The 27,593-nt window shown below is 38.4% G+C and overlaps 1 protein-coding gene across 1 annotated transcript; it reads left to right on the top strand.

The window, feature by feature from the left end:
• Positions 1-2,946: 2,946 nt before the first annotated feature.
• On the top strand, positions 2,947-9,076 carry LOC115963743 (E3 ubiquitin-protein ligase ORTHRUS 2-like). The gene is made up of 9 exons (XM_031082880.1): positions 2,947-3,639; positions 4,586-5,118; positions 5,738-5,863; positions 6,400-6,499; positions 6,586-6,647; positions 6,721-6,823; positions 7,132-7,276; positions 7,517-7,731; positions 8,117-9,076. The coding sequence occupies exons 1-9, from the start codon at positions 3,124-3,126 to the stop codon at positions 8,822-8,824; spliced, it is 2,508 nt and encodes an 835-aa protein (XP_030938740.1). The 5' UTR covers positions 2,947-3,123; the 3' UTR covers positions 8,825-9,076.
• The last annotated feature ends 18,517 nt before the right edge of the window (positions 9,077-27,593 follow it).

Below are 27,593 nucleotides of genomic sequence, written 5' to 3' on the forward strand. Positions count from 1 at the left end.
AAATGAAAATGCTAAAAGGGTTTTTTGTATTCAAATCCAACTTTTAGGATACTAAAAATGAAAGTCGAGTACAAGTTTTTAAACCAAACTAGTTTTTTTGTGGTGGGGGTCTCACTGAAAATGAAAACAAAAAACAAAACTTTTTTTGGCTAGCCAAATAGGCCCTTAACATCTCAAAAAAATTTACTATTTAGAAATTGTTCCATGCATTGCTTGGGTTGTCAAATAGACATAATTTTCATCTAAATTGGTTTACGTGGTTGCTCAATAAAGTGAGTCCAAATCTTTTGTCCCACACTTTCTGCTCCACTATATACTCCACAAATAAAAATATGTCACATGTCTATCTAATTTATTAAATGCTAAATTTATGCCTTCTATTATTTCAATTACCTAAATATGATGGGTTATTTATTTATTTATTTTTGGAAATTGAAATAATAGAAAGCATAAATTTAGCATTTAACAGATTAGATGGATATGTGGCATATTTTTATTTGTGAAGTATATAGTGGAATAGAAAGTGTGGGACCGAAGATTTGGACTCCAATAAAGTATCCATCTAAATTGGTGGGTCTTTGTCTCTCTTTCAATTCAATAGGTATAATAATGGGGATAGAGGGTTCAAACCATGGTTATGCTAACAAAGGAGAGCGGTTAACTAATCAACTTTTTCCAATGTTGTTATGTAAGCTTTTTAAAGTTCAAAATTTTCACATTATCTTTCTTATTTATATTATTTAATAATTTATTTACCATGTCAAACAAAATAGAATAAAAGACTTTGGCTCTTGTTAAATCCTTCTTGTATTGCTACACAAGTTTAATTTTTCTTACATAAAAAAAAAAAAAGCTAGTTAGAATTCCTTGTTTATTATATATAATAAACCGACCTAGTGCTAACATTTTTTACTAAATTATGTTTAGTATTTTCAAAAAAATCATATTCTTTATAAAAAAATTCAATTTATTTTTTATTTAGTATATATTTAAATATGATAGTTATTAATATTTTTTATAATATTTCAGTGCTATAGTTTTCTTTAAAGTAAAAATAAAATTCATGATTTTGTAAAAAGTTGTATCAAACAACCAATAATATCTTGGCCAACCCTTATTATATGTTTTCGTAATCTTTATAGATTCTCTCAGATTTTAGCTGCTACAATTTGTATACTATAATTGACTTAATAGCCTTGAAGATCATACCATAAATCCAAAAGTCCTAAATTCTATCTACTAGACTATGTTCATAGCATGTTCGAGGTATCTTATAGGTCGTAAGTAAAATAGTCCAGCTAAAGGTTGAGACATCGCTTCCTAACATATATTGTAATATATAGCGTTTTCAATAATAAATTTATTATTCAATTTGAGAAACACCTAATGATAAGACCAAAGAAAATAATATTTTACAAAAATAGGGCAAAAATACAAATTACACCATTTAATTTTGGTCAATTGTCATTTTAGTATTGTAGGTTTTGTTTTTGTTAGCTTGGTCCCATCAATTCATATATGTTACCCTCATTAGTTCTTCCATCCATAACTCCCAATTGACTATTAAATATAAATTTTAATACTAAAAAACCATTAAAATACAAATTACACATTTTATGTTAAAGAAAATTGTCATTTTGGTCCCATAGATTTTATTTTTGTTGTTTTTATCCTGTAAATTCATATTTGTTGTCACAATTAATACTCCTTAACAATCAATTTTTTAACGAAATAGAGGAAGGACTAATGGCCCTTTGTTGAACGGTATATTCATTATGAGTATACTGTTAACTATATCTTTGTGTGTTAACAAAATCAATGTTGTTGTTATGTAACATGAGTTCATAATAAATTACCAAATATCTATCCTGTTAATTAAAATGTCAATAAAGTTTATTAAAAGATGTTTTTAATCCGATTTTGGTTCAAGTATTGGATTATCAATAAGGGTCTTGACGTGTGATCTCTCCCTATAGAAGAAAGTGGGTTTTAATCTTCCTTCCCTATTTGATGTCATATTATTCTCAAGGTTTGTTTGTTAAAATCAAATATTTTAATATTAGTCTAGTATAGTGTATCGTTTTAGGATCATCGCTAAATTTATAACACACATACACATGCACTTTATTCTTCGCCACATAGTATTCTATCGTATCACTTATTGATTCAAAATATAATATTACATATTCTTAATATCGTCATATATAACATGTCAAATACGAATAAAGTAAACGAGAGGGGAAAAAAATAATGAAGAAAGAGAAAAACATGTCCCATGTGAGTAAAGTAAATGAAAAGACAATTTGTAATGAAAATAATATAAAATGAACACGTTAAAGGTGAGTTAAGTAATGAAAAAGGAAAAATAAAAAGAAAATGAATTTAAGGGAAAAAAGAAAAGAAAAAGAAAGAAGAAGCTTGGTTCACATTACAATCGAAAAATCACTATATTATTTGGAATTTAGTAGAATGGATAAGAATGGACCGAGATTTAAACGGAGGTGAAATATCCACGTAAACATGACCGAAAATAAAATCTTTCAGCGGTTGCAATCGGAATGAAATAGAATTAATAACATTGGTAAATGACAATATGTAAAATGTAGAGAAAAGATCGGGTGTAATTGTCATTTTAGGAACACCACTCCCTTTCAAAATTTAGGATGAAATAAACATTTGGATAAAGAAAAAAAAAAAAAAAAAAAAGCGTAAATCAGACAAATTGAGGCGCACTCAAAGACTCAAAAGTCCCAAACGAGTGAAAAGCGTGGGATGGCACCAAAATTCTGAAAGAAGTCAAGGAATTGGTTCCTCACTTGACCTTCCATCTCAGCAAACCAATATCCAAGAAAAGCGTAAAAGACTCTATCTACACCACGCTACACCCAATAGCTACCCAAAATTCAAATCCGAACCTGTGTATTTTCAAAACCCCGCCGTCTCTCTCTGCCTATCTGGCTGTATAAAATCCCAGAGAGAGAGAGAGAGAGAGAGAGATAGAAAGACTAAGACACATTGACATTACCATCATCAACAAAACACCAAAAAAAAGCCTATTCATAAAAAAAGTCTCCATTTTTCTCTCTCACACACAGTCACTCTAAGTGTGAAAGTGTGTCAGCCATGGCGCCCGTTAGCGAGTTGCCGTGCGACGGAGACGGCGCATGCATGGTGTGCAAGGAGAAGCCATCGGACGAAGACAAACTCACCTGCAAAACCTGCGTCACGCCGTGGCATCTCGCCTGCCTCAAGACCCGCCCGGAGACGCTCGCCTCCGCTCTCCACTGGGAGTGTCCCGACTGCACATCCATCGTCGGCTCCGCCACCGCCGCCGTGCCGGTCGGAAATGCGGCGGGCGGGGCCTCCGACGACCTAATCTCGAAGATCCGAGCGATCGAGGCCGATGCGTCTCTGACGGACCGAGAGAAGGCGAAGAAGCGACAGGAGCTAGTGAGCGGAAAGGTTTGCTGCGATGACGACGCGGACAAGAAGAAGAAGCAGAAGAGGAAGAGAGGAGAGAAGGATGAAGAAGACGAAGACGAAGACGCGAAGGAAGAAGGAGAGAAAGATGTGATGGATGTTCTCGATGGGAGCTTGAACTGTTCCTTCTGTATGCAGCTACCGGAGCGCCCTGTTACGGTTCGTTCATTCACGCTCTCATTATTTTTCTGCCTCCTCTGCATTTCACTTTTTTTTTTCGAAATAAATTGTGTTCATTTCTAATTTTCTTGTTCTTCGATGAGCTCAGCGCTCTCACATTTCTCCTATATCTCTTTGCTGTTTTGGATTTAGGGTTCGATTTCTTTTTTGAACTGCGTATTTTTCTCCGTCAAATGCTTTTTATTTTTATTTTTTGAGATAGAACATTATAGATAGAGTGATTTGTAGTATATTTGTAGTGAATATGAATCTGTGTGAGCTATTTTTGGTAATATTATTGGTTCTGATCGATGGCTGTTTTTTGCTGGACTCCTATTTGGTTATTGTCCTCTGCGTCATATGTGTATATGTACTAGTTTTAACGAAATTTCCATGGATGTTTGGATGGGTTTTGGGTCTGAGATTTGTGCATTTTGATACTGTTTTTGAGAACTTTTCTCTGTGTACGTCAGGTGGACCCGTAAATAGCTTTTTGACCTCTTTTGATGGCGTTCTACCCATTTTGCTCTTAGTTGTCGGGTTTCCTTTTCAAACCCACTTTCTTTTCGTTTTAATTTATCTTATGTGTGTGTACTTGTTTGGCACATTCTAACCATTTTGTCTTACTCTTTCCATCCTATTTTGGGTGCTCGTCTTTGTCAGTGAATTTTATATAAACTACATATCTCATTTACGTTGGCAGCATCTTAATTATGATTTTCAAAGTGTCTGCTTTGTCATCCTCATTCGCCTCCAGTTGATGGGAAAATCATGTTCTGGTGGGCCTATTTATTTGCAAACTAAATTGCCTAAATTGGCTATCTGGGATGAATATGTTTCATTGACATGGAAATTGGATTTCAATGTACCACTTGCCTTCATTGTGTATGTGACAATTCAGCTAAGAATTATCTTGTGATTTTGGTTCTGTTTGTGTTTTTACCAGACACCATGTGGGCACAATTTCTGCCTAAAGTGCTTTCAGAAATGGGTCGGGCAAGGGAAGCGTACTTGTGCAAAGTGCCGTTGCTCCATTCCTCCCAAAATGGCAAGTCAGCCCCGCATCAATTCTACCCTTGTGGCAGCCATTCGTATGGCAAAGGTGTCCAAGTCAATTGGTGCTGGAGGGCCTTCAAAGGTCTATCATTTTGTACACAATCAGAATAGGCCTGACAAGGCATATATGACTGAGCGTGCACAGAGGAAGGGGAAGTCCAATGCTGCCAGTGGAAAGATATTTGTTACTGTTGCCCCTGATCATTTTGGTCCTATCCCAGCTGAAAATGACCCTGAAAGAAATCAGGGTGTGCTTGTTGGGGAATGCTGGGAAGATAGATTGGAATGCAGGCAATGGGGTGCACATCTTCCACATGTTGCTGGCATTGCTGGGCAATCAAACCATGGTGCCCAGTCTGTGGCTCTTTCTGGAGGCTACCTAGATGATGAAGACCATGGAGAGTGGTTCCTCTACACAGGAAGGTTTGTTTTTAGATTGCTGTTCTGTCAACTGATTCTAGTTGCTTTTGCAGAAGTCATAAGAGTCTACTATCTTGCTCATGAAGTTTAATCATTATTTAAAGGCTTAAAATTGAATTTGTTACTGCAAATCCTATTGATGGTTTATTTCCAATTGGTTGTTACTGTAAGATTTGATGCTTGGAACATCTCAGTAGCCTTTGCATTCAAAGAGGTCTATAAATGGAGATTTATAATGTGAGGCCATGTAGCCATCAATTTAATTTCAAAGCTTACTACTGTAGGACTTGCAAGTTTCAAAATTTTGTTTCTCTATTGCAAGTCTTTCACTTTGGGTATGCTTATAAGATGTCCCTCTTTGAGTATGTCCTATATGTGCACAAGGATGTTCCTTGGTGGATAATATTAGGCTGGAACCATTGCTGTATTGTTTATAATTTTTTCTTTTCACTTTCATTGTCCTATCCAATGAAGTGTAAAATCTTTGGTCATATTTTTTCATGTTTATTCTGCATCCCGCATATCAAGCTTATTTTATCAATAAATGTGATCAATTTATCTCCCCATCCCTGGCCTCATCACTTATTAAGCATCTGTTAAATTTTATATATGTGGATGGCAGTGGAGGCAGAGATCTTAGCGGGAATAAACGGACAAACAAGGATCAGTCTTTTGATCAGACGTTCGAGAAAATGAATAAGTCACTTCAAGTTAGTTGCTTAAAAGGGTATCCTGTTCGAGTTGTCAGGTAAGTGTTAATGACTCTATCTCTCTCTAACGTATTTTAAATCCTTTATTGTTTCATTATTTAAAAAATTCATAATCTCAAACATAAATGCTTTGCCTAGTTAAACTCCTTTTTTTATGCTGGAAGTGTTAATGTAATTCTTTGTGTAGGCATTGATTTTGTAATTGAAATAATATTTTAAAGGTGTGTATGAACATTGTCCATTTGAGACCATTTTATATGCAAGTTTCCATAACTGTTGGCTGAGGGAATAATTCTCGTTCTTTTTCTTGGATAAGAATTAATTCTCATTCCTGCTGCCATGTATAGAAATAGACAACTAATAGCTTACAATGAAGCAACAGTGCTTGTTAGATGAAGAATAAATTCTGAGACCGGCTTTAAAGGATAAGTGATTGCCTAAAAGGATGAATACTTTTCCCATGGGTAGAAATTTCTAGTTCTTGGGAATTAAATCATCCAGTGAACTTACCATAAGTAGGTCAAATTGGGACATTATCATAATGTTTTCTTTTCTTTGCCCTTATGATGAGCAGGTCCCACAAAGAAAAGCGCTCTTCATATGCCCCAGAGAAAGGGGTCCGTTATGATGGAGTCTATAGGATTGAAAAATGTTGGCGAAAAGTGGGTATTCAGGTAATATGTGCTATCCTATATATTTGAATTGCCCATCTGGTTTAATTTTGCACAACAGATCTGCTGACTTTGTTTCTTTGATATAGGGTTTCAAGGTCTGTAGGTATCTTTTTGTTAGGTGTGACAATGAACCTGCCCCCTGGACAAGGTTTGTGTTCTGCCAATTATTTTGTTGGTAAACCTCATCTGAACTGTATTAAATTTCTTAACTTGAACTGCAGTGATGAACATGGTGATCGTCCTAGACCTTTACCTGTCATTTCTGAGCTGAAGAAGGCAAACGATATAGTGGAGAGGAAGGAAAATCCAGCATGGGATTTTGATGTGAGTGGTTAAATGAATCAATCTTGTTTCAAACTTAATACCTCTTGGTTTCTTCCATTTCTGACTGGGAGATTTTGTCCTTCTCATTACAAAGCTACATTGTAATGAACCAATCTTAACATGAATATAGATGGTATCCTTGCTGATGTTCAAGAACTGAATTTTGATAAACAATTCTGGAATTGCAGTTCATTTGTTATTGGATTCACTTAAAAAGTGAATTTTCTTGTTGTAAGCTAGTAAAGCTACTAAGCTCTAGCCTCTGCATTTCTGGAATTACATATATTTTGTTGGGTATTTTTTGGTAGGAGGAAGCAGGTTGCTGGAAGTGGAAGAAACCTCCACCCCCCAGCAAAAAACCAGTACGAACTGGAAGTTCTGACGACATAAGGAGGACAAGGAAGGTAATACGGCAAGCTAAGAATGTGAATGTGAGGGAGAAGCTCCTGAAAGGTCTGTTCTCTCTCCATCCTTGAGTCATTTGTCATTAGCTCTTTAGTTTTGACCTTCAATTTGGCTATCTCCGGTTACAAATGTGGGTAGGGTTGATCAAACATTGAAAAATGAATCTAGAAAAGAGTCACTTTGGTTCTTTATGGACATGGAGTTGTTTTGAAAGGTCCAATGTATATTTAGTTGGTTGTTTGCATGATAAATTATCTGAGATATTCACCTATATATTTTCACATGCAGAGTTCAGTTGCCTTATCTGTCGGCAGGTGATGACTTTCCCAATAACAACACCTTGTGCTCATAATTTTTGCAAGTCGTGTTTAGAAGGTGCATTTGCTGGCAAAACTTTTGTGAGGGAGAGAAGTAGAAATGGACGATCGCTCCGGTCCCAAAAAAATGTCATGTGCTGTCCATCTTGCCCAACAGACATCTCTGATTTTCTTGAAAACCCTCAGGTGTGTCATGTACTTGCATATTTTCTCTTGATTTATGCAAAGTGAATTTTGTTTGTGCTTTATTTTGTACTCCCTCAGTCCTATATTGTAGGTCCTGTAAAAAATCCAAATTCTAATGAAAGAGGGGGCATTGATTTTTTGTTGTTTTTCCAAATAAAAGAGGGTATGAATTTTTGAGAAAATGGGAGAAGGGAGAGTACATGTGTACTACTAAAAGAACATTATGGGTTGAATTACTGTTGGAAAGTGCATGACCTTGTTTTGTCTTCTAAGCAGCCAAATGAGGCAATAGTGACTTCCTAATTTCCCATGTATGAATCATTATTTATGGCTTATGCAAATGGAGATGTATATTTACATTATTTTGTGGAATTGAGCGTGACAGGTAAATAGAGAGTTAATGGATGTGATAGAATCTCTGAAATCCAAGACTGAAGAGGAGAATGGGAACAATATTGAGGAGTCTATTAAAGAAACAGACGGCTCTGAGGAAAGTGCTGATCATTCATCTACAAGCAGTGACACTAACACAGAAATTCCAGACAATACAGGAGTGGATGATAGCGTGCAGAGTCATCCAGAGAAAAGCAAACCCAATAGAAGCCGAAAGCAAGAGAATGTTGTTGATGGGGAATGCTCAATAGAAAACAAGGACGGGTTGGAAAACGAACTCTCTTCGGAGAAAGCCGATGCTAAGAGTTGCTCACCGAAACATCATGTTGATGGGGAATGCTCAATAGAGAACAAGGACGGGTTGGAAAACGAACTCTCTTCAGAGAAAGCTGATGCTAAGAATTGCTCACCAAAACAGGGTGTTGGTGCAAAGACCAGGAGCAGGAAAGCTGAGAATGCTTTGGATGAAAATAATGGCGTTGGTGTAAAGACCAGAGGCAGGAAAGCTGAGAATGTGGTGGACGAAAATAGTGGTGTTGGTGTAAAGACCAGAGCCAGGAAAGCTGAGACTGCTGTGGATGAAAATAATGATGCTGGTGTAAAGACCAGGGGCAGGAAATCACGGAAAGTGGTGGATGAAGGAAATGGTTCACCATCGAGTCCTCTCCATGTGCGAGCTGATGATGATGACTTTGAATGATGAATCTTATCTGTTGGATCATCAGATAGACTCATTTTATTAGGAGTATTTTGAGAAGTGGTTTTGGTAGGCTTTTTGTGAACACTTTAGGAGTTGTGAGAATGGGGCTGAAAATTGGATAATGCCTGAAGTATGGCGTTTACATTTTTAGAGGAGGAGGCTGAACTATCTATAAATAGTTCTTTTCTGAATGCTTAAAAATATATTTGGTGTAGGATATTGCACCATAAAAAAAATATTAATATTTCATAATTGTTCTTCATTTTCCAAATCTTTTGAAAATTTAATGCTTTGTTGTCTTGACATATCATGCCTTGCAGAATATGATTGGACCATCTGTTTAGTGAAATACTAGTTAGCTGTAAGCACTGTGGATGATTGGATGGTGAATGAGGTGCATTACCTTTTTTTTTAATCCACTACTTTCATTAAACAATAAGACAATAAGAAAAGCAGCATCTTTCCTCAATTACTCAATAACAGCAAGAGGAAGAGAATGCTTTTTACAAAATCCAAAAATCCTTTGGTAGTAGCAAATTTAGCAAGAGCATAGCAACATAATTAACGTCTCTCCTAACCTAGCTAAAAAAACACTGGACAAAACTTTTGCTAAGCTCAAACACATTATTCAAAAGAGTGGAAATAGACCACTCAATAGAAGATAAACTTGAATTTAAAGCAACAACACATATTTTAGAATCTCCTTTCAGGCTTTTCACAATAATCTTCTGAACTTCTTTAGCTTGTGCTATCTGTTATGCCCAGTGCCACAGGAAGGCTGCAGCTTCGGCTTGAAGAGGATCACACAAGGCATTCTGTTTTGTCCAAGTCATAAGTACCTCACCAAAAGCATCTCGAGCTACTATGACCAAAGTAGTGGAGGTATTTGTTACCGCAGCATCAACATTAAGCTTGACTGCATTTGATGGAGGAAGCCATCTATCTCTCGATCTATTGTGAACTTCTCTAATGAACCATATCTTAGCAACTATCTCTTAGCATTGTGAAGCACGTTACAATAGAAATAAGTAGATTTTTTTTTTTTTTTTTTTTTTTTTATGAGAATAGAAATAAGTAGTTTATTGCACAACAATGAAAAAAATTCCTTTATTTATTTAACTCTTTCATATATAAGGGGGTTTTACGTAGAGAAATAAATGTTTCATACTAATAGATTTGGACACATAACCATGAATTTCAATATACGAGATATTGTAGCTCTTATCATTGAGATTTGCTCAACAAGTATTACAAGGAACAAATTAATTGTAAACATTAATATAATTAGATCGGCTCTTTACTGACCAACTTGTAATAGCAAATCTTAGGTATAATCTTGTAAGGACTCAATTTGTAACGATCCTAAACTCGTATTGGGTTCGAACGCTAAAGGCCCAAACAATAAATTTGTAGAGCGTGGATATAAAAGAACTAGATTAACTTCAAAAGAAAAATGATTAAACTTAACGTTTTTAGATGGATTAACACAAATATTACGATCAATTTCTCCTTGAAACAAGCTAAGTTCTTTATTTCATAAGGTTTTCCTCCAGGTGTCACTTGTTCAAAAGTTCCGATCCTTTCTCTCAATGCATTCTTCCATGTTATATACTGCCCTCTTGGTGTCATCTTCACCACACATGTGTAAGTTGGATTCGGGGGATCCCTTCTTGTTCCATCCAACACTTCCTGGAACCTTCAACCAGCAGCTGTAAGGCTGCTTCATCACTGTTCAAGCATCACCTCCACATTAATGCGGTCAGAGAGTTGGTTGAGAGGCAATTAATGCGGAGGCAGCAGTTGTTAAAGATATTTGTTGATCTTTTCTTTCTTACCCTTGATCCCATGTCCCACCTTTAGGGGTAATGTAGCTCTAAAGTGTGTTTGTAACAATATGGCGTTCAAGTCGTCCTCGGACACATATTGCTGAGAAGGATTTTGTCCTCGGACGAATACTGGACCCATCTCATGTGATATCTACTCCTCTTTTCATTTGGTTCCCCTTATAACCTCATATGGGTCTCTTCGGATGGTTTAACGTCCTCGGATGGGCCACAAGCCCAGTTAACATGGTTTTAATAATTATTGATTAACCGGCCCCCACAATAGCCCCTCAAAATTTTGCTTTTCGACTCCTCGGGAGAAAAGACTGATTTTGATGTCATAAGCCCATATCCTTTTACGTTTTGGGCATGCTCCTGACGCTTCAGCGTCCCAAGCACGGCAACATTAAATTTTGGCGACGCCCCTGTCTCCCACGTTCAACGGTAATATGTAAATCGAACGGTGGGGGGTCTGTCTCGTTTTGCGAGCGGGAACTTTCCCGCTCATAACTTTTGCACGACTATACAGGAATTCTCAAATCAATTCTCTTTCTTACCTTCAGCGATCACACAATTCTAGAGCTCATACACTGAACCCGTCTTTCTCCTTTTTCGTCGTTTTCCTAGGCATCTACAAATACTAAAATCTTGTCCGAGGACCCTCTTTCAAACCTGTAAGTCTTCTCAAAACATTTACAGCTTTCATCTTAAACTCGTTAATTTTTCTACTAAACCCTTTAGGAAAATGGGGAAAGAGGGTAGGTTTCGATGTCTAGTTGAGTCCGAGGAGGGTATGCGAAATTTCTGCGCTAAGCATAGGATCCCCTCAACAATGGGTGTGCGGTATGCAGCCCAAGGGGAATGGGCCGGTGCTAGAAGAACCGGGGAAGTGGTTATTCCCATGATTGCCTTCATAGAAGGCGGGATGACCATCCCCATGGGTAAGATTACTAGGAACTACCTTAGGTTCTTTAGGTTATCCCCAACTCAGTGTGCCCCAAAAATGTTTAGGGTCCTGGGAAGTATAAAAGCCTTGAATGAGAGAATGGACCTAAACTTGACCCATCATGACGTGAATTGGGTGTACAACCTCCACCATTTGAAGGGGCAGGGATTTTGTCTTCGGACGAATATTGGACCCATCTCATGTGATATCTACTCCTCTTTTCATTTGATTCCCCTTATAACCTCATATGGGCCCCCTTGGATGGTTTAACGTCCACGGATGGGTCACAGGCCCAATTAACACGGTTTTAATAATTATTGATTAACCGGCCCCCACAAATATGATTATGATCATTTGATAATTTTGTTCGGCTTTGTTTTAATTAGTTCTTTAGTGTTTTCATATCAACTAGACTTAGATTCACGCAATGTCTGAGAATATATAATTATTTTGAGATTTTTATAATATATAATTTATTCTTTAAATTTTATTTTAAATAATTTTTCTCCTTAAAAATTAAACAATTTCTAAAAGTATTTTCTAATTTTACAAATATATAACTTTATTGTTTTTGGTGTTTTTGATTGCTCTTTTGAAGTGATCTATATTCTTCTAATTATTGTTGTTATGCATTATATTTTCGTAATCTCTTTTGGTACAATTAAAATTTTTCAGTTTCAAATTTATCATTCTCTTAAGGAGATAATTATCATGATAATTAAAACTTATCATATAATTACAAGTAATATTACTCAAATAATCGGTAAGCACATTTAAATATATAACCATATGGATCGTACTTTGTTAAGAACTCAAATTCTCACTTCCAAACTAAGGATTAACTCAAATAAATGTCAAACTAAAGTTATAAGAGAGAGGACTTTTGATTGAAAACTTAAAAAACACAAATCACGTGGGTTATACTAAAAACCTCAACGAGACTTTGTGTTTTTAAGGGAAACCACGTGGGTTTGTGTGTGTGTTTTTCCTAAAAAACATACTATGAAACTTTTTTTTTTTCAATAATTTTTTTTTTGAGAAAAAACATATTATGAAAGTGGATGGTGTTATATTGGTGTTGTTGAAACCCAACACAAAAAATTGAGCGTGTTGGGCTTTTACAAAGGCAACATAAATTGAGCTGTAGTTGGCCAATTTCTTACTAGGTAGGTTTGCTTTGCACGCTTGGGTCGTGTTCGTGTAGTGCAGTTTCCTTCAAAATTACATTTACTTACTTTCTGAGAATTCTAGGCCAACCTTTCCTCTCTCTTTCTCTCCTTAAAACCCTAAACCCCCCCACCCTTTCATGGGAAGGAAGAACACACCGACAAAATTTCCATTGGATTTGTTGAAAGTTTCGGGTAAGTAGTAGTATTAGCTATTACCATTCCTTACTTTTATGCATTTTCAAGTTTTAACATCCATGTATCTATCTTTATTTCCATTTTCTTCTTCTTCTTCTTCTTCTGTTTATTTATTATTTCAATCTTTGCCATGATTTCAGTTGTTTTAAATGGTGTTATTGTTGATTGCAATCCTTGGGGATAATAAAATTTCAACATCTAGAATCAATTCTATAGTTTGCTTTATGTGTCGCTGACTATATATATATATATATATAGTAATTTCAAGTTTAGTTATGTTTTTTGAAGATAAGTTTCTTGATTTCAATTATAGTATTCCCATATTCGACATTTTTTTAATATTAAATTTTATACCCTTTGGCATTTGTTGTGGGGTGGGGGTAGTTTGAGTTGAAAATTTGTATGAGAACAAATAGACTACAGTTTAGGTGTTTTGCCTGGTTTTTGATGTTTGTGTCTGATGATTTCAACAGTTAGGCATGTGGGCATGCTCAGACATCCATAATTGTAATTGATAAACTACAACTTGTCCCAAAAGCATGAATTTAATCATTTAACCATTATTCTAATAGTGTCGATGTCGAGTAATACAGAGTTGTCAAGAGATATTTTTTTAACATTATGAAGAAAGTTTGCTATAGAAGATTGTTCTAGATTTTGAGTTGTAATTTTTATAGACGTAAATGCACTTTTAGTCTCTACATTTTGGTTTTTTTTCCATTTTAGTCTCTACATTTTATTTTTTCCACTTTTAGTCCCTAAATCAATTAACGCGTTCCATTTTTGTCATTTCCGTTAACTCATTGTCGGAATTTGCTTAGGTGGCAGACGGACTATTAAAATAATAATAAAAAAATTTATTTTACTATTAAAAATGCCACATTAACTTATAAATTGAAAAAAATTATTTATTAATTTTAACTAAATAAAAAAATTAGAAACAGATCATTTAAAAAAGAAATTAAATTAATTAAATCTCAGAATTCAAACAATCACACCACAACCAACCATGGTGTTCATCACAATCCCAAACCACAAAACCCTATCCCTAACCCTAGACCCAAACACCACCGGCTCTACCTCTCCCAATCCCACCCTCTCCCATCTCAAAACGACGTCGTCCTCCTTTCTGGCCTTCTTGTGGTACTAGACGGACCAGTTCGTTTCGGAAATCGTTTTCCACAACCGGCTCTTGAAGCACAAATGCTGGGTTATGGAGCTGGAATCGACTACGGCGTTTTACATTCCATTCTACGCTGGACTCGTGGTGGGGAAGTATCTGTGGTTGAATTCGAGTGAGGAGTGCGATTGGGCTGGAGGTTGGGTGAAGAGAGAGAGATTGTAGATCTAGGTTTGCTTACCCAAACGAAAATCTCTAAAGATCTCTTTCTCAAACCAAAATCTCCCTCTCTTTCATCTTTCTAAAGCTCTAAAGCTCTAAAGTCTCTTTCTCAGATTGTGGATTTGGAAAAATCTCTAAATCTCTCTCTCAGATCAATGGTTGTGAAGTGGTGGTTGGTTCGGTGGTCGGTGGGGGTGGATCGTTGGGTGGGTTTAACGTTGGTGTGGGTTGCAGTGGCTTGATGGACTGATTGGTGACAGTGGAGGGGTTGAGGTCGGCAGTGGTTTGGATTTGGGTTTAAAGTGTATTTACCTCCAATCTCTCATAGATCAGTGGGTCTCTATTAGATTGTTGGGTTTAAAATTTCTGGGTTTGTTTACGGGTTTCTTGAATTTGGGTTTGAAATTTATGGGTTTGTTTCTGGGTTTGATGTTTGTATGGAGGGTTTGATTTTTCATGTGATGTTCTGGGTTTGCTAGAGATTGAGGGTTGGGTTTGGGTTTGTGTTCTTTGTGTTTTGAATCTTTGAAGGTCTTTGTATTTTGTAGATATGTGCCCTTTGATTTTATGTATTCCGTGTTGGCATGTTCTTGATTTTTTTTAATTTTCTTGGCAACCAAACATATTATTTGAGGAAGAACATGAACATGGTCTTCATGATGACTGGGAAGAACATAATGTAAAGATTTTTTTTTTTAATTTAATTAATTTAATTTCTTTTTTAAATGATCTGTTTTTAATTTTTTTTAGTTAAAATTAATAAATAATTTTTTTAATTTATAAGCTGACGTGACATTTTTAATAGTAAAATAAAATTTTTTATTATTATTTTAAAAGTTCATCTGCCACCTAAGCAAATTCTGGCAATGAGTTAACGGAAAGGACTAAAATGGAAAAAAGCCAAAATGTAGGGACTAAAAGTGCATTTACGCCATTTTTATACAGTTTTACACCCTTATGGGAAAACTTTTGGTTTGATTCAGTGATTATTGTTATTTACTTTGTACTGTTCAAAGTAGATATGTTTTTTTTTTTTTTTCTGCACATCAAATTCATGATTGGTTTATGGCTTATTATTTGTAATATAAAAATTTATAGAGAACTTCTGTTGTGCAATCTGTTTTCCTTGATACAATTTGTTGTTCAGCCACTCTATTCACAATTTAGTCTCCTAAGATTTGCGTAGTTGGTTATTGTTTGTGTGAGTTTTAGTATACTTGATGTGCACACACATACACAGTGGAGCCAAAAATGTTAAGATGGTATTTAAGGACTAGGGACGGCCCTAGACATTTTGGGGCCTAAGTTTGTAATATAAAAATTTTTAGAGAACTTCTGTTGTGCAATCTGTTTTCCTTGATGCAATTTGTTGTTCAGCCTACTCTATTCACAATTTAGTCTCCTGAGATTTGCGTGGTTGGTTATTGTTTGTGTGAGTTTCAGTATACTTTATGTGCACGCACATACACAGTGAAACCAAAAATGTTAAGATGGTATTTAAGGATCAGGGGCGGTCCTAGACATTTTGGGGCCTAAGGCGAGAACTAAAAATGTATGTGTATATGTATGTGTGTTTATGTATGTATATGTGTATGAGTGTGTATGTGTATGTGTATGTTTATGTTTATGTGTGTGTATGTGTATGTTTATGTTTATGTGTATATGCATGTGTGTTTATGTTTATGTATGTGTGGATGTTTATGTATGTGTATGTGTATGTGTATGTGTATGTTTATGTGTATATATGCATATGTGTTTATGTTTATATTCATTTATGTTTATGCGCATATTTATGTATGTGTGTATGTTTATATTTATAAACATAAATATAAACATAAACACACATACACATAAACATACATGAACACAAACACAAACACAAACACAAACACAAACACAAACAAACATACACAAAAACAAACAAACAAACAAATATAAACACACATACACATAAACATACATAGACATAAATACACATACAGACTGAGAAAAATTAAATTCTCATATAGACTGGAAAAAATTGTAAACTAACACCAATCCTTAAACAATTTCGTTAGTTACTTTGGTGTGCTAAATCGAGCATTTATATGTGTTTATGTTTATATTTAAGTTTATGTGTGTGCATGTTTACGTTTATGTGAGTTTATACGTGTTTATGTTTATGTATATGGATATTTATGTGTATGTGTATGTATGCATATGTGTTTATGTTTATATTCATTTATGTTTATGCGCATATTTATGTATGTGTGTATGTTTATATTTATAAATATAAATATAAATATAAACACACATACACATAAACATACATGAACACAAACACAAACACAAACAAACATACACAAAAACAAACAAACAAATAAACATAAACACACATACACATAAACACACACACATAAACATACATAGACATAAATACATATACAGATTGAGAAAAATTAAACTCTCATATAGACTGGAAAAAATTGTAAACTAACACCAATCCTTAAACAATTTCGTTAGTTACTTTGGTGTGTTAAATCGAGCATTTATACGTGTTTATGTTTATATTTAAGTTTATGTGTGTGCATGTTTACGTTTATGTGAGTTTATACGTGTTTATGTGTATGTGTGTTTATGTTTATGTATATGGATATTTATGTGTATGTTTGTGTATGCGTGTTTATGTTTATGTGTATATATATATATATTTATGTGTATGTGTATGTTTAAATATATAACCATATAGATCATACTTTGATAAAAACTCAAATTCTTACTTCCAAACTAAGGATTAACTCAAATAAATGTCAAACTAAAGTTATAAGAGAGAGGACTTTTGATTGAAAACTTAAAAAACACAAATCATGTGGGTTACACTAAAAACCTCAACGAGACTTTGTATTTTTAAGGGAAACCACGTGGGTTTGTGTGTGTGTTTTTCCTAAAATACATACTATGAAACTTTTTTTTAATAATTTTTTTGAGAAAAAATATATTATGAAAGTGGATGGTGTTATATTGGTGTTGTTGAAACCCAACACAAAAAAATTGAGTGTGTTGGGCTTTTACAGATGCAACATAAATTGAGCTGTAGTTGGCCCATTTCTTACTGGGTAGGTTTGCTTTGCACGCTTGGGTCGTGTTCGTGTAGTATAGTTTTCTTCAAAATTACATTTACTTACTTTCTGAGAATTCCAGGTCAACTTTTCCTCTCTCTTTCTCTCCTTAAAATCCTAAACCCCCCCACCCTTTCCTGGGGAGGAAGAACACACCGACAAAATTTCCATTGGATTTGTTGAAAGTTTCGGGTAAGTAGTAGTATTAGCTATTATCATTCCTTACTTTTATTCCTTTTCAAGTTTTAACATCCATATATCTATCTTTATTTCCATTTTCTTCTTCTTCTTCTTCTTCTTCTTCTGTTTATTTATTATTTCAATCTTTGCCACGATTTCAGTTGTTTTAAATGGTGTTATTGTTGACTACAATCCTTGGGGATAATAAAATTTCAACATCTAGAATCAATTCTATAGTTTGCTTTATGTGTCGCTGACTATATATGATAACGATCAATGAATCAGTTAGTTGAACAGCATGGATCATGATGATGTTGAGGGCCTGAAAAATAAGAAATAAGAGATCAGAGGAGACCGGGGTTGGTAGGTCACAAATCCTCCGATGATGAAGTTAGCATTTTCTTGTGAAAGAAAGAATTATTCTCTTAAAGAAATAGTGTTTGGAAAGAAGAAAATACTTCCCGTTTTCTTGTCAGAGATTCATCCCCTTTTATAGGTTTAGGGAACGGTTATCCGTTGGATAACTTTCCCCTATTTTCGGAGTCCGGAGCGTATAACTTGATAACCGCTATAGCGGTTATCTTTTCATGTCAAAACTGCCTTGGTCTTGTCCTAAGTGCTATTGGACGAGATATTGTTCATCAGTCAGTAGACGTTGTCCATAGGTTTCTGTGGACGACAGGCGGGTAGTCTATGCCTTGTGAACTAAGGACGACTTACCTTTTATATGGACGACCTCTATGGACGAATAAGGAGTTGGCTATTTTTTTAGACACCATTAATATATATATATATATATAGTAATTTCATGTTTAGTTATGTTTTTTGAAGATAAGTTTCTTGATTTCAATTACAGTATTCCCATGTTCGACATTTTTTTAATATTAAATTTTATACCTTTTGGCATTTGTTGTGGGGCGGGGGTAGTTTGAGTTGAAAATTTGTATGAGAACAAATAGACTACAGTTTATGTGTTTTGCCTGGTTTTTGATATTTGTGTCTGATGATTTCGACAGTCAGGCATGTGGGCATGCTTAGACATTCATAATTGTAATTGATAAACTACAACTTGTCCCAGAAGCATGAATTTAATCATTTAACCATTTTTCTAATAGTGTCGATGTCGAGTAATACAGAGTTGTCAAGAGATATTTTTTTAACATTATGAAGAAATTTGCTATAGAAGATTGTTCTAGATTTTAAGTTGTAATTTTTATACAGTTTTACACCATTATGAGAAAACTTTTGGTTTCATTTAGTGATTATTGTTATTTACTTTGTACTGTTCAAAGTAGATATGTTTTTTTTTCTGCACATCAAATTCATGATTGGTTTATGGCTTAAGAAGATATGTATTTTTTGGTTTCATTTGTTGTTCAGCCTACTCTATTTACAATTTAGTCTCCTGAGATTTGCGTGGTTGGTTATTGTTTGTGTGAGTTTCAGTATACTTGATGTGCACGCACATACACAGTGGAGCCAAAAATGTTAAGATGGTATTTAAGGACTAGGGGTGGCCCTAGACATTTTAGAGTTTAAGGCGAGAATTAAAAATGTATGTGTATGTGTATGTGTATGTGTGTTTATGTATGTGTATGTGTATGAGTGTGTATGTGTATGTTTATGTTTATGTTTATGTGTATGTGCATATGTGTTTATATTTATGTTCATTTATATTTATGTATGTGTGAATGTTTATGTATGTGTATGTTTATGTGTGTGTATGTGTATGTTTATGTTTATGTGTGTATGTGCATGAGTGTTTATATTTATGTTCATTTATGTTTATGCGTGTTTATGTATGTGTGTATGTTTATGTATGTTTGTATGTTTATGTATATTTATAAATATAAATATAAACATAAACATAAACACACATACACATAAACATACATGAACACAAACACAAACACAAACACAAACAAACATACACAAAAATAAACAAACAAATATAAACACACATACACATAAACACACACACATAAACATACATAGACATAAACACATATACAGACTGAGAAAAATTAAATCCTTATATAGACTGAAAAAAATTGCAAACTAATAACCAATCCTTAAACAATTTCGTTAGTTATTTTGGTGTGCTAAATCAAGCTTTTATGTGTGTTTATATTTATATTTAAGTTTATGTGTGTGTATGTTTACGATTATGTGAGTTTATACGTGTTTATGTGTATGTGTATTTATGTTTATATATATGTATATTTATGTGTATGCGTATGTATGTTTATGTGTATGTGTATGTTTATGTATGTGTGTGTATGTGTGCTTATGTATGTGTATGTGTGCTTATGTATGTGTATGTATATGTATATGTGTGCTTGTGTATGTGTATGTATATGTGTGCTTATGTATGTGTATGTGTATATGTTTATGCGTGTTTATATTTATGTATGTTTATGTGTATGTGTTTATGCGTGCTTATGTATGTGTATGTGTGCTTATATATGTGTGCTTGTGTATGTGTATGTGTATGTGTATGTGTGCTTGTATTTGTATGTGTATGTCTTTTTGTCTTTTTCAGATTCAGGTGCAATACCCTGATGCAATTGTAATTAATGACTGAGATTAAAAGTTGAAAAAACAACTTTCAATTTCAACCATTAAATAAAATATATTAAAGGAGAGTTAAAAAGTTAAAAAAAAGAGAGTAAAAAATGTAAAAAAATACCTACGACAGTGCACCTGATCTCAGTCCGTTTTTCTTCTCTCACCATTTTTCTTTTCTTATTTTTTATGCGGTGCTTTGTTCTTCTTCCTTTTATTTCTCTTTATACATCGCCTAGGCTGACAGGAGAGGAGTGAGCGAAAGCCATGTCAAGAAAGGAAATCGAAGATTGTGTTGTCGAGCGAAAGCCATGCGGTGTGTGATTTTTGGTTATTTATTTATTTATTTGAGATTATGAAGTAAACAGTTTTTATATTTTGCTTACCCTTTCTACTTTCTGAAAACACTTTTATGGGAAATACCATTTTTTTTTTTGCTTTGCTTTCAGTCTATCATTCATGCTTGTAGTATGTGTTTGATTAATTTGGATCTAAAATTAGTTCAACAAGATAATTCTTCTTCTAAAATATAATAACAAAACAAATATATGTTTTTTTAACGGTGGGTTCACTTTCAGTGTTTTCATTTTGTGATTTTGGTTGTTTTGTGGGTTTTGTGCTTTGATTTTGGTGTGTGTGATTTGATTTGTGATTTGGTGGGCTTCTGGGTTTTTGTTGCGATTTTGATTTTGGCTAGGTTTTGGCCGTGGTGGTGGTCGTGATTTGATTTTAGCTGGGTTTCGGCAGTAGTGCGTGGTTGGAGGTGATGAGCTTGAAAAGCTTCGGCCATGGAGGTTTAGAAGGAGAGCTTGGTGGTCAGTCATGGAGCACGGTGTGACATGGGTTGAGGCAGAGAGAGGATGAGAGGGAAATAGGGGCGGCCCTAGACATTTTGGGGTTTAAGGCGAGAACTAAAAATTGGGCATTTTTTATACTTATATATTAATTAAATTAATGTTTATTTAATATTTTTATATTATATTTGTACGGCACCGAGATTCCAGGCCCATACGGGCCCTGGGCCAGTCCCAATTGTACGGCACCGAGATCCCAGGCCCATACAGGCCCTGGGCCTAGTCCCATACCGGCCTTGGGCGCAGGTCCAGTAGAAAGGTCCAGTTATCCTGCGCCCTTCTTGAAGCTTCCTTAATGTACAGACGAGTGTAGGGCATTAAGTTCCAAGAGGTGATCGGTCAAACGTTCCCGGTCAAGTATATGAACCGTTCCCGGGAAAATGTGGTATGCACAGGAAACTGAGTTGCCGAACATAATCGGTCAAGATAAAACCAAGTTCCAAGATCATAAATGCAGCACCGCCCTCTCACCTAAACATCCACTTTAATCAAATAATATTGGACCTTCAGTAGCACTAACGGTGGCTGTAATCATAATCTCCCCACTAACCTTGGCTATAAATAGAAGAAAGTTGGGAGAAGAAAGGGTTCAGAAAATTTGAGAGAAAACAGTCAAGTGAGTGAATATCAACTGGGCGTTGCTTTGAGTCTCTCTGCCGAGAATGACCCATAGTAGGAAATCCTCAAGCCCACTACAAATAAATTGTGAGCCCAAGTGATCTAAGGTCCAGAAGTCTTATACTTGGTTCTTACAATTGGCGCCCACCGTGGGGCCCTCCTATAAAGCTGTGGTTCGACTGAGACTCAAACGACAGGAATGTCTGAGGAGCGTTCAGGAGAGCGTGCACCGAGCGGCTCCATGGGATCTTCTCGGGGGTCAACGTGGAGGGAGAGAAGGCAGAAACGGCGGGAAGATAGGGAGCACCCAAGAGGGGAGGAAATGTCCGGATTGGGAGAGGGGTCGGCTCAGACACATTGGACGGTTTCAGACTTCTCGGCGCATCGGCAGTATGACGAAAGGGACCGAGAGCTGGAGCGGTTACGCAGACTGGTAATGGATCTAGAGCTGGAAGTAAGGGGTCGGCGACATGAAAGGAATCGCAATCCCCAGCAAAGGAGAAACCAGGGCGAGGGCTCCAACCGATCTAGTACGCAACGATTCCGAGACCGATCGCGTTCCCACGAGTCACACCGGCAACCACGGGAACCACGTCATCGGCGGAACCGTTCACGGTCGCATGGTTACGATCACCAAGGATCAGAATCGCCGGAGGAACGACTGCACCACAATGCCGCCATGGACGCCATGAACCGAGCCTTGCGGATGGCGGCCCAGTCACCATTCTCCGATGAAATTGAACGGGCCCCAATGCCGAGCAGATTCACACGACCACCATTCAATTCGTATGAGGGGAGGACAGACCCCGTGGAGCATGTTAGCCATTACATCCACATGATGTCTTTGCATGCGCACAACGATGCATTGATGTGTAAAGTATTCCCCTCTAGTCTCGGCTCTACTGCACTGAGATGGTTCAATGGGCTGCAGAAAGGTTCTATACACAGTTTCGCCGAGCTGATTCAAGAATTCGGCAGTAGGTTCGTGACATGCAGCCGAGTGCAACAACCGGTTGACGCACTACTTTCCATGAAGATGAGGGTCGGGGAAACCCTTCGGAGTTATTCCAGCCGATACTGGGAACTCTACAACGAGATTGGTGGAGGAAACGAGAAAATTGCAGCAAGCACCTTCAGGATGGGGCTCCCTGAAGATTCTGAATTACGGGAGTCACTGACGAGAAGACCCCCCGAGGATATGAGGCAACTGATGAGACGCATAGGGGAGTACAAACGCCTGGAGGATGACCGGCTGCAAAGCAGGGGGAAAGCTCCTTTAGTGGGGAGATCTCGGCAAAGCATTTTGCCGACGAAACCGAAAAGAGACTTCAGAATGCAGGAACCAGAGGTGCAGATCGAAGGAGTTAATGTGGTGTTTAAAGAGCCCGTGCACAAGATCTTGGAACGGATAAAAAACGAGCCATTCTTCAGGTGGCCGAATAAAATGGGGGGCGACCCATCTCGGAGGAACCAAAACCTATACTGCACCTATCACAGAGACAAGGGGCACACCACCGAGCAGTGTCGGGTATTAAAAGATCATCTTGGACAGCTAGTAAGGGCCGGTACCTGAAAGAGTTTGTAGCAGATTCCATTGACCGAGAAACCGGGCAGGGCGCCCAACAGAAAAGGAATCCCCTTCCACCGCCCCTGGGGGTAATCGAAGTCATCCACGCCGCACCAAGAAGGGCAGCAGCGGCAAAAAGGGTATTGACAGTGGCCTGCGCGGAGGGAGAATCATCCAAGAAGAAAAAGAAAGTTGGACGGCTGTCCATCTCGTTCGGAGAAGACGATTTGGAAGGAACGGTCCAACCCCACAACGATGCTTTGGTGGTGACAACCCGGATAGGCGGATTCCTGGTGAAGAGGGTAATGATTGATCAAGGAAGTGGGGCTGACGTCATGTACCCGGACCTCTTTGAAGGGCCTGGGTTAAAGACCCAGGATTTGGCAAAGTATGACACGTCGTTGGTCTCGTTTGATGGGAGAGTTGTAATTCCCGAGGGGCAAATCTCTCTCCTAGTGGACATGGAAGGCAAGGGAGTTATAGTTACATTTATAGTAGTCCGATCATTCGCACCATACACCGCAATCCTGGGAAGGCCGTGGATTCACGCCATGGGGGCTGTTCCATCCACCCTTCACGTGAAAGTAAAATTTCCTACTGAGAATGGAGTCACCGAAGTAAGGGGGAACCAACAGGTGGCGAGGTAGCGCCTTGTCGCCGCGGTCAGGTGGGAGAAGGAACAGCTCGGTCAAACTGAGGATACCGAGAAAGAGAATTCATCGCAATTACAGAAACCCTAGGGGGAAACTTGGGCGGACGTTGCCGAGGAGGTGCTGAAGGTAAGAATTCTCCCAGATACTGACAGATATTTCCAGATAGGTACAAGCATGAATGACCGGGAAAGGGTAGAGATGTTGTTGTTCCTGTTGCAGAACATAGATGTTTTCGTATGGAGCCCGTATGAAGTGCCCGGCGTAGATCCCGAGTTCATTGTCCACAGACTCAACGTGGATCCATTATTCCCCTCGAAGAAGCAGAAATCGAGAAGAGCGTCAAAAGAACACGTCGATGCAGTAAACCTGGAGGTACAGCGGTTGAAGGAGGCCGGAGCCATAAAGGAGATATTCTTCCCGAAGTGGTTGGCAAACACTGTCGTGGTGAAGAAGAAGAACGGGAAATGGAGAGTTTGTGTGGATTTCACAGACTTGAACAAGGCATGTCCTAAGGACCCATTCCCGATGCCCAAGATTGACCAGCTAGTAGATGCAACATACGGGCACCCGAGGATGAGCTTCTTAGATGCCTTCCAGGGCTACCACCAGATTGCCTTGGCGCCCGAAGACCGAGAAAAGACAGCATTTATCTCCCCAAATGCAAACTATCACTATGAGGTCATGCCGTTTGGATTGAAGAACGCCGGGGCTACGTATCAGCGAATGATGACGAGAATGTTCCGAGAAAAAATTGGATGCACGGTTGAAGTTTATATCGACGATATGGTGGTAAAAGCAGAATTGAGTCACGGCATACTGAAGACCTCCGGGGAGTATTCGAGATACTACGTCGACACAAATTGAGCCTGAATGCCGAGAAGTGCACTTTCGAAGTGGGGGTTGGTAAGTTCCTGGGATATCTGATCTCTACTCGGGGAATAAAAGCTAACCCCGACCAAATAGAAGCCGTGAACCGCCTCAAACCACCAAGCAATCCCAAAGAGGTGCAAGTGCTCACTGGAATGTTAGCCGCCCTGAACCGATTTATCTCCAAGTTTGCCGATCGCTGCCGGCCGTTTTATCAGCTTTTGAAAAAGTGGAAGGGGTTTCGATGGGACGAGAGCTGTGATGAAGCTTTTCGAGAATCTGTTTATGTACCTTGCAGTCACCGATCATGCCGTAAGTGCTGTGTTGCTAAGGAACCAGGGAGTGCAAATGCCGGTGTATTACGTGAGCAAAACCTTGGTCGATGCCGAGACAAGGTACCTGCCTCTTGAGAAGTTAGTTTTGGCCCTGGTGCACGCCACGAGGAAGTTACCACATTACTTCCAGGCACACACGGTGTTCGTCCTCACCGAGTATCCATTGCAGTCACTGTTGAAGAGATTCGACTTCACAGGGCGGATTGCCAAATGGGGGACTCGGTTGGGATCGTTTGACATAAGATACCGACCTAGAAGCTCGGTGAAGGGACAGGTTCTTGCTGATTTCATCGCAGAATTTACACCCAAGAATGAAGGCAAGGTAATCTGTAGTGCGGAGATTCGCCCGTGGAGGTTATTTGTGGACGGCGCATCAAATGCTATGGGGGCCGGGGCTGGTATTGTCATAATCACCCCTGAGGGTATACGACTGGAACACTCCTTCAGATTGGGGTTCAAAGCCTCGAACAACGAAGCCGAATATGAAGCCCTACTGGCCGGGTTGAGGGTAGTATTGCATCTGGGCGCAAAGGACGTAGAGATCTACTCGGACTCTCGGCTGGTTGTTTATCAGATCACTGGGGACTTCGAGGCTCGGGACCCCCGAATGAAAGCTTATCTAAGTACGGCAAAGCAGATTATCGGTCAGTTTGGAACGGTAAAGTTATCCCAGGTAGCCCGGTCACAAAACAAGCACGCTGACTCTCTTGCCACGTTAGCCTCATCGGCTACCGAGGACACGCCAATGCTTATCACGATAGAACTTATAAGGGAGCCAAGCATCTGTGTGAAGAGTGTTCCCGACCTGGCCGGGGTAGAGGTTGCGCAGGTGGCAGTGGCTGGTCCATGTTGGATGAACCTGATCATAGACTTCCTTGCCGAAGATAAAGTTCCAGAGGATGAGGCCGAGGCCAACAAGATTCGACGAATGGCTCCCAGGTACTGGGTGTCTTCGGACCGAAAGTTGTACCGAAGGTTCTTCGTAGGCCCTTACCTCTTGTGCCTACATCCCGAAAGAGTCAAAGAGCTTCTGACCGAGCTGCATGAGGGAGTGTGCGGCGGGCATGCTGGGGGACGATCTTTAGCACACAGGGCGATGACACAGGGGTTTTGATGGCCACAGATGCAGAAGGATGCCGCCGAATACGTTCGGAGTTGTGAACAGTGTCAAAAGCACGCCCCAATGATCCATCAGCCTGCAGGACGTCTAAATCCTGTCAGCAGCCCGTGGCCATTTGCACAATGGGGGTTTGACATCCTCGGGCCATTCCCTCGAGCAACGGGGAACCGCCGTTTTGTATTGGTGGCTGTAGATTACTTCACAAAGTGGGCTGAAGCTGAAGCCTTGGCTAATATCCGGGATACTGACGTGAAAAAATTTGTATGGAAAAACATAGTTACAAGGTTTGGGGTGCCGAATTCGCTAGTGACAGACAATGGGCTACAGTTCGGCAGCAACGCTTTTCGGACCTTTTGCAGCGAGCTCGGCATCAAGAACAAGTATTCAACCCTGGCATACCCACAAAGTAACGGCCAAGCTAAAGCAGTAAACAAGACTATTTTGAACGGGCTCAAGAGAAGGTTGGATGGAGCGAAAGGAAGATGGGCAGAAGAGCTACCCAGTGTATTGTGGGCCTACCGCACGACCCCCAGGAGATCCACTGGGGAAACCCCGTTTTCTCTGACATACGGAGCAGAAGCAGTGATACCAACCGAGGTGAGCTTACGCAGTGCACGGGTCGCCGGGTTTGACCCCGTACAGAACGCCGACCTGATGATGGAGCATTTGGATTAGCTAGAAGAATGCAGGGAGGCCGCGACCGTACGGCTTGCCGAGTATCAGCAGAAGCTGGCCCAAAGGTACAACCGAAATGTAAAGGGCAGGGAATTCAGTACCGGATAACTAGTGTTAAGAAGGGTAGTGGGGAACATGCGGGACATGGCTGCAGGGAAGCTTGCTCAGAGTTGGGAGGGACCATACAGAGTCACAGCCATCGCGGGTGCAGGGGCCTACTACTTGGAAGACCTTGACGAGAGGCTGCTCCCCCGACCATGGAACGCCAACAACTTGAAGAAATTCTACGCATAATCATCGGTGTAAGCCAGAACTTGTATTCATTTGAAATTAAGAGCATGATGAACTTTTTTTGTATATGCTGTTTTTGACTCCGTAACCACACACCAAGAGAATTACAAACAAATCTCTAAGGACAGAAACCTGACCCTCGGCTCGATCAAAATCGCCGAGCAGGTGGAAACCTTACAAACAAATCTCTAAGAACAGAAACTTGACTCTCGGCTCGATCAAAATCGCCGAGCAGGTGGAAACCTTACAAACAAATCTCTAAGGACAGAAACCTGACCCTCGGTTCGATTAAAATCGCCGAGCAGGTGGAAACCTTACAAACAAATCTCTAAGGACAGAAACCTGACCCTCGGCTCAATCAAAATCGCCGAGCAGGTGGAACCTTACAAACAAATCTCTAAGGACAGAAACCTGATTCTCGGTTAAACTCAAATCTCCGAACAAGTGGAAACCTTACAAGCGAATACTCTA

The sequence above is a fragment of the Quercus lobata genome, chromosome 10 (genome assembly GCF_001633185.2).
Source record: "Quercus lobata isolate SW786 chromosome 10, ValleyOak3.0 Primary Assembly, whole genome shotgun sequence".
Taxonomy (NCBI): Eukaryota; Viridiplantae; Streptophyta; class Magnoliopsida; order Fagales; family Fagaceae; genus Quercus; species Quercus lobata.